The sequence below is a fragment of the Electrophorus electricus genome, chromosome 8 (genome assembly GCF_013358815.1).
Source record: "Electrophorus electricus isolate fEleEle1 chromosome 8, fEleEle1.pri, whole genome shotgun sequence".
NCBI lineage: Eukaryota > Metazoa > Chordata > Actinopteri > Gymnotiformes > Gymnotidae > Electrophorus > Electrophorus electricus.
The window spans coordinates 24,983,826-24,991,264 of NC_049542.1; the positions used below are offsets into that span (position 1 = coordinate 24,983,826).

Consider the following 7,439-nt stretch of genomic DNA (forward strand, 5'->3'; position numbering starts at 1 on the left):
GAAAAAATACTGAAACTGTAGTTCATGTTTTAGTGTCTGTAATGTCTGTTATTTTATAGAAAACTGCTTTGCATATTTGATGTCAAAAATGTACCAGAAATAAATAAAATCTAGTAACAGTTGTTTAGCTTACTAAATCACTTTCATTTTTTTAATGTATTACAACAAAGAAACTGCTGAAGCATAAAAACACAAACACATCAATATAATTTCATCTAAAAATATCTTGTTTGCATGACAAAAATTGTAGGGGGTAGTTTTAAAGAAGCAACACCCACTGTTAGCCTAAATTCTAACTGTTCATATGAGTTCTGTGAATTCTTAGAAATTTGCAATCATCAGACCATGGTTACCTGACAGCTCATAGCAAGACAAATTATATGATCACTGCCAGGTGAGATGCTGGGGTAGAATGACAGGTGAAATGGCTTAATGTATCATTCATTACATTTCAGTCATTAGACTAGAATACGTAGTTGGCACCAGTGTTGAGCAGTCAAGAAATTTAAGGTGCCATTCCACACAGAAACAATATCCCTGACATATGAATTACAGTGCTTTTTAATCTCAGTAAAAGAGCTGAGTAATGCATATTGTTCCAGAAATGTTATATACATTTTTTTTTCTTGCTAAACATACCTTCACCTATTGCACTGAGAAATTCTGATCAGTTTTTCGAGTCACTTGGGAAGTAGTGTTACATCTGCATGATTAACCATGTAGTTCTTACCAGCTGAGTACAGTTAGTTGAAGATATTTGACCCCTGACACTTCAGAAACTGCCTGAAATATTATTGTCTTTTGGACATATGGGAAACATGTTGTGGGTTTGTTTGTGGTTTTGTGCCAATACATGTTTGCATCAGGGAGTCGGAGTAGGAAAATCACTCAACTTACCTAGATGATCCTCTCTTCCAATGCTAGTTTGCTCCCTCCCCTATCTGTCTGGATAAAAACAGTCTAGATTTCATGATTTCTGTTATTCTACATCTTAAGCAGAGTAACAACACAGAAAACCTTCAGGAACATGGAATTTATTCCAACCACATACTGCCATAGCATCAAGGTCCCAGCCTCATCTGTTGGTGGCCCATGGGGCTACTCACAACTGTCCACCTCTCAACGCTGGCAGACCTACCATTGGACATATGGTATGCTCAATTTATGGTCTGCCAACATCCATGGGGGAGCAGGAAGCCCTGAGATTTGCAACTCCAGAGGTCCTGCCCTCCTTGGTATCTCTGCAGTGCATGGAGGTGTATCATTTGCCTTGGGTTTCGGAGGCAACAATGCCTTCAGCCAGGGTGATGTAATTGATGTGTTTGAAAATAAGAAGACCACCATGCAGAACCTCAATGACCGGATGGCCATCTACCTGGAGAAGGTGCACTCACTAGAGAAGATCAACAATGACCTGGAGTTGAAGATCCGCCAGTTCCTCGATAACAAGTCTTCCCCCAAGTCTCAGGACTACTCTGCCTTCTACACCACCATCAGTGATCTCCATGGCAAGGTATGTCATGGTATTTGTGTCTCATAGATGACTCTGGTATTGAGCAAAGTTAAACTCTACTATAAGATTTAATGAATAATTATTCAATTTAAGACTAAAATATTTCCATCCTTATACTGATTCACCTGTTTTTACCATTAGAATTAAGTCCAAGTTGCTATCACTCATTAATACTTACACTTATAATAAATATAGCTACTATTTTTGACAGTTGGATAAGCATAGCAGACTAATGTGTCTTTCCATTTCATCACATGCATTAATATTGTCATTCATACTATATTTTGCATACCACTTTTTGGAATAATTTGAGTGTAGCACTTGTTGAAATTAGATAAGCAAACCAGAAGTGTCTTGAGATTACACACATATTTCCGTGTTGGCATTACACTACCCTGTCTTCTAACACTGTGCTTGTGTCTTCTCATATGTACATACTACACAGAGCATCGGACACTAACCACATCACCAGACAATTTAAAGAAAAGACAAATCTTTTGCTGCTTAGGGCCCAAACCTTTACAATATAAATATTTAGTTTTAAACTGCCTTAGTGATTTAATAATTTTTTTTAATGTTTATTTTTCTTTTGAAGGTTCTGCATGCCATACGTGTGAACAGTAGCATCAACCTCAACATCAGCAATGCCAGGCTCACCACAGATGACTTCAGAGTCAAGTAAATCCAAATACTAAAACAAGACTTCACTAAGTGGTGAAGACTTCACTAATCACAAGGCTGAACATTCTGATAGGTGTGTTATGTGTTTTTATGCTTTGCAGGTTCAAGAATGAGCTGAATATAAGACTGTCAGTGGGGGCTGATGTTGCTTCACTGAGAAAACTTCGGGATGAGCTGACCTTGGTCAGGTCTGACTTGGAGATGAACATCAAGGAGCTAAGAGGAGATCTAGATATGCTCAAGAACAACCATGAGGAAGTAAGTGTGTGAAGAAAGACTAATACACTCACATGCCAAATGCTTTATGCTCTGATCCAATAGTTTTATCCTTTTCCATCTTCAGGAACTCCTTGTTCTGCAGGCTCAAAAGACCAAGGAGAAGGTTAATGTGGAGGTCAATGCCAAACCACATCAAGACCTATCCAAAGGCTTAGATGAATTCCGACAACAATATGAAAGCATTATTGCAAAGAACCTTGGAGATGTTCAGCTTTGGTTCCACAGCAAAGTAAATATCAATATGGCTCTTTGAACAATAATCAAACATTGTTTTAAACCAGTGGACTTGTCTCACTGAATTACTGCGACTATTTTCTTGTCCTCATAGACAGGCACCCTAAACAAACGAGTTACCAAACACAGTGAAACCATCGGGTCTCACAAAACAGAAATCACAGATCTCAAAAGTACTTTGCAGAACCTAGAAATTGCACTTCAGTCAGAGCTCAGTCAGGTGAGTAGACACGAGCTCAGTTTTTCCCCCAGTAAACTGTACTGGTGCACATTTACCAGACTGACTTCTCCCCAACAGAAAGCTTCACTGAAGGCCACACTTGAAGATACAGAGGCACATTACTCCACTATACTAGCCCGCTACCAGCTGCAGATAACCAGCAAAGAGGAGGTTCTGGCACAGTTGCGGGCTGAGCTGGAGAGTAAGAAGCAAGACTGCATGATCCTGCTGACCATGAGGACAAGACTGGAGCTGGAGATCACAGAGTACAGAAGCCTGCTGGACAGAGAAGCTGGTAGTGCGTCTCATACAGTCCTCAGTCATAGAGTTTTGGTGTAGAAAAGGATGGGCAGTGCATGAATTTCAATAGGATGCTTCAGTGTACTTTGTAACTGGGTACCTGTTTCTGTGCCTTTATAGTTGTAGAGTCAAAACCACAAGCTCAAAACAGTGGAGACTGTTGTAGAGGAGGTGGTGGAGAGGAAAGTTGTCAGCACAACTAACAAGGCTGTGAACAAAGACTCCAAAAAGCCTCCTAAGCAAACTGAACACAAGACCTCTTAAATTCAGAATGAAAAATTTAAGTTTTCAAAAACCTCTGATTAAAGTTTTCAGATACCTCTGATTATGCTTGTCTGAGATCTTTTTTGACCAAAGCATTCTACTGGTTCAATGAGCAAGCAGTAGCTACAATGTTCTCTCAATATATGCTCTAGTTAGTATTCAGAGCTGCAAAATACACACACACACACACACACACACACACACACACACAAAGGCTTGGTGAGGTGTTATATTGTAACTTACACTTAGAATATAGATACATTCACAATAATGTATATATTTTGTAAGTAGACACTTCATTAGAAACACCTTGTACATTTGCACAGTTAACAGTCTCTAGCCCACAGTTTGTGTTTCCACAGTTTATAAATGCAGAACTACTGTTGGTTGGACAACTCTCCACTTATGAATCTGACTCGTAAAAACTCAACACTGCTGTGCCTGATACATTCATACAAGAGGAACTTGTCTTGCTCCACTTCCATGCCACAACAGTAGCACTACAGTGCTGAGAGTGGTCTACTCCCTAAGTAATGTTGAGTTAACCCTGACATTCTCCTCAACATTAAATGTTCACAACAAAATGCCTGACAATATCATATGAATTTATAGAGCAAACCATGTTTTCACACTGCATCCATAAGTTGAGAACACAGTTGTCAAACTGTACGGTATCTGCTACTATTTTTAGTACATACATAAACTAGCCACAACAAACAAAAAATGAATAATTACATGATGGATTATTTATAGAAGTATTATGAATTATTTATACTTTAGAATATTTTTAAAATACTCTGAGCATAGTTATTATCTATGCATCTATGTATTAATGTCTGTAGAAAACAGTTTGACTTGTTTTAGTCCTTTATGATGTAAACAAAATACAAAATTACAAAAATTAAATATACAAATATATATATATATATATATATATATACATTTGCTGGCCATTAATAACTCAACAAATATACATGAAGACCTTAAAATGCCCAAAATGTGCAAAGGACGCACTGACTAAGGACCCCCTCCCCTTAAAAATTGATTCCCTCATATGTCCCAACATATTCCACTTATATACTTATATAAGGTATATAGGAGACTCCCATTACCTCACTAATTACATCTCCTATGTAACTCCTCCTAAGACAGACCAGATAACCCTAAATGGGCATCCCTTCTATCATCACACTGAGAATTATGTGCCAGTATTTAGTGTGTGTTAGTGTGTAGGTATATATGTCAGGGTATGTGTGTGTGTCAGTCTGTAGGTATATATATGTCAGGGTGTGTGTGTGTGTGTGTGTGTGTGTGTGTTAGTGTGTATGTATATATGTCAGGGTGTGTTTGTGTGTCAGTGTGTATGTATATATATCAGGGTGTGTGTGTGTGTCAGTGTGTAGGTATATATGTCAGGGTATGTGTGTGTGTTAGTGTGTAGGTATATATGTCAGGTTAAGTGTGTGTGTTAGTGTGTAGGTATATATGTCAGGGTATGTGTGTGTGTTAGTGTGTAGGTATATATGTCAGGGTGTGTGTGTGTGTGTGTGTGTGTGTGTGTTAGTGTGTAGATATATATGTCAGGGTGTGTGTGTGTGATAGTGTGTAGGTATATATGTCAGGGTATGTGTGTGTGTCAGTGTGTAGGTATATATGCCAGGGTGTGTGTGTGTGTGTGTGTGTGTGTGTGTGTGTGTGTGTGTGTGTGTGTGTTAGTGTGTAGGTATATATGTCAGGGTGTGTGTGTGTGTGTGTGTGTTAGTGTGTAGGTATATATGTCAGGGTGTGTGTGTGTGTTAGTGTGTAGGTATATATGTCAGGGTTTATGTGTGTGTGTGTGTGTAGGTATATATGTCAGGGTGTATGTGTGTGTGTGTGTGTGTGTTAGTGTGTAGGTATATATGTCAGGGTGTGTGTGTGTGTGTGTGTTAGTGTGTAGGTATATATGTCAGGGTGTATGTGTGTGTAGGTATATATGTCAGGGTGTATGTGTGTGTGTGTGTGTGTGTCAGTGTGTAGGTATATATGTCAGGGTGTATGTGTGTGTTAGTGTGTAGGTATATATGTCAGGGTGTATGTGTGTGTGTGTATGTAGGTATATATGTCAGGGTGTGTTTGTGTGTCAGTGTGTAGGTATATATATCAGGGTGTGTGTGTGTGTGTCAGTGTGTAGGTATATATGTCAGGGTATGTGTGTGTGTTAGTGTGTAGGTATATATGTCAGGTTATGTGTGTGTGTTAGTGTGTAGGTATATATGTCAGGGTGTGTGTGTGTGTGTGTGTGTGTGTGTGTGTTAGTGTGTAGATATATATGTCAGGGTGTGTGTGTGTGATAGTGTGTAGGTATATATGTCAGGGTATGTGTGTGTGTCAGTGTGTAGGTATATATGCCAGGGTGTGTGTGTGTGTGTGTGTGTGTTAGTGTGTAGGTATATATGTCAGGGTGTGTGTGTGTGTGTGTTAGTGTGTAGGTATATATGTCAGGGTGTGTGTGTGTGTTAGTGTGTAGGTATATATGTCAGGGTGTATGTGTGTGTGTGTGTGTGTTAGTGTGTAGGTATATATGTCAGGGTGTGTGTGTGTGTGTGTTAGTGTGTAGGTATATATGTCAGGGTGTATGTGTGTGTAGGTATATATGTCAGGGTGTATGTGTGTGTGTGTGTGTGTGTCAGTGTGTAGGTATATATGTCAGGGTGTATGTGTGTGTGTGTGTGTCAGTGTGTAAGTATATATGTCAGGGTGTGTGTGTGTGTCAGTGTGTAGGTATATATGTCAGGGTGTATGTGTGTGTGTGTGTGTGTGTGTGTGTGTGTGTGTGTGTGTGTGTGTGTGTGTGTGTGTGTGTGTGTGTGTGTCAGTGTGTTGGTTTGGTAGTCTACGAACTCTGGGAGGACACTGAGGTCTAGGCTCATCTGGTGGGCTCTCAGATACCTACGGTAACCTTTTAGGCGAGTTCACTAATGGTGAACTCACACAACACAATTTTAGCCATGATTTTCTGCTCACTGACAGTTTTTAGAGCATTCTGGAAAAAGCCCCAGATCAGAGGCAAATCACCATTCACTGGGAGCTTGAAAGTCTTTTCTCAATCGCTATGTGGGAATTATTTAAGGACGATATCCAAGATACTTGCCCATACCTCGCAGATGCCTGAAATATAGCAACCAGGCTAAATAACTGTACATGTGGGTGAGTACAATTCCCACAAAAAAACAAATCCTTTTTGATGATAAAACCTGAAAGAGCCAGCAGGGGGAGGCTGCATTAAGGGAAGCACTGGACTCTGATCTCATTTTATTAAATGCGTAACACGAACTTTGTCTGCAAGTCTATTGGTCACCTTGTCAGGGCATTTGTAAAAGTGATGCTTTCACTTTCTTCTTCAGAAAACTGAAAAAGGGGGCATAAAAGACAGAAAAAAAATGAAGACCGCAGGAAAAAAAAAAACTGTCAGCAGTCCCTGTTCTGGCCACCAGAGGACGTCCTCTTTGGAATTCTAGTCTGGTCACCATGACAACCATTATCTTCCATCTAGTTCTCATATCACCCTTCCTTTTCAATGTTTCACCAAACCCTTGCCAAGTATTGCCAGTTCTCTGTGCCTGCATACCAACTCTTATCTACTCTTTTGTCTCTTTCGTGTCTTGCTTCTTTTTACCTGGATTTTTGTTACCTTTTTGGTACATTTGTGTGATTTCTAGGCCTGATCTTGGTTTTGGCCACTGTTTGCTCCTGCTGTCTAATTAGTAAAAAGTTTTTATACCACAATGCAAAATAGAGAATAGAAATCCAGTTTGCATGAATTCCGCATGACTTCAACTGCAGTAATTTGGCTCAGCATTGAATGTGTAAAATCTATATATCTTCTTTATCAATAATCAATGCATGCTCATAAACACTTTGGGACGTCACTTGACGTCATCTCTAAATAAAAATCATAGTCAACTA

The 7,439-nt window shown here is 39.4% G+C and overlaps 1 protein-coding gene across 1 annotated transcript; it reads left to right on the forward strand.

Moving 5' to 3' along the window:
* The first annotated feature begins 1,180 nt into the window (after positions 1-1,180).
* LOC113581155 (keratin, type I cytoskeletal 50 kDa-like) lies at positions 1,181-3,491 on the forward strand. The gene is made up of 7 exons (XM_027016109.2): positions 1,181-1,513; positions 2,109-2,191; positions 2,296-2,452; positions 2,538-2,702; positions 2,802-2,927; positions 3,006-3,239; positions 3,354-3,491. The coding sequence occupies exons 1-7, from the start codon at positions 1,343-1,345 to the stop codon at positions 3,489-3,491; spliced, it is 1,074 nt and encodes a 357-aa protein (XP_026871910.2). The 5' UTR covers positions 1,181-1,342.
* Positions 3,492-7,439: the final 3,948 nt, after the last annotated feature.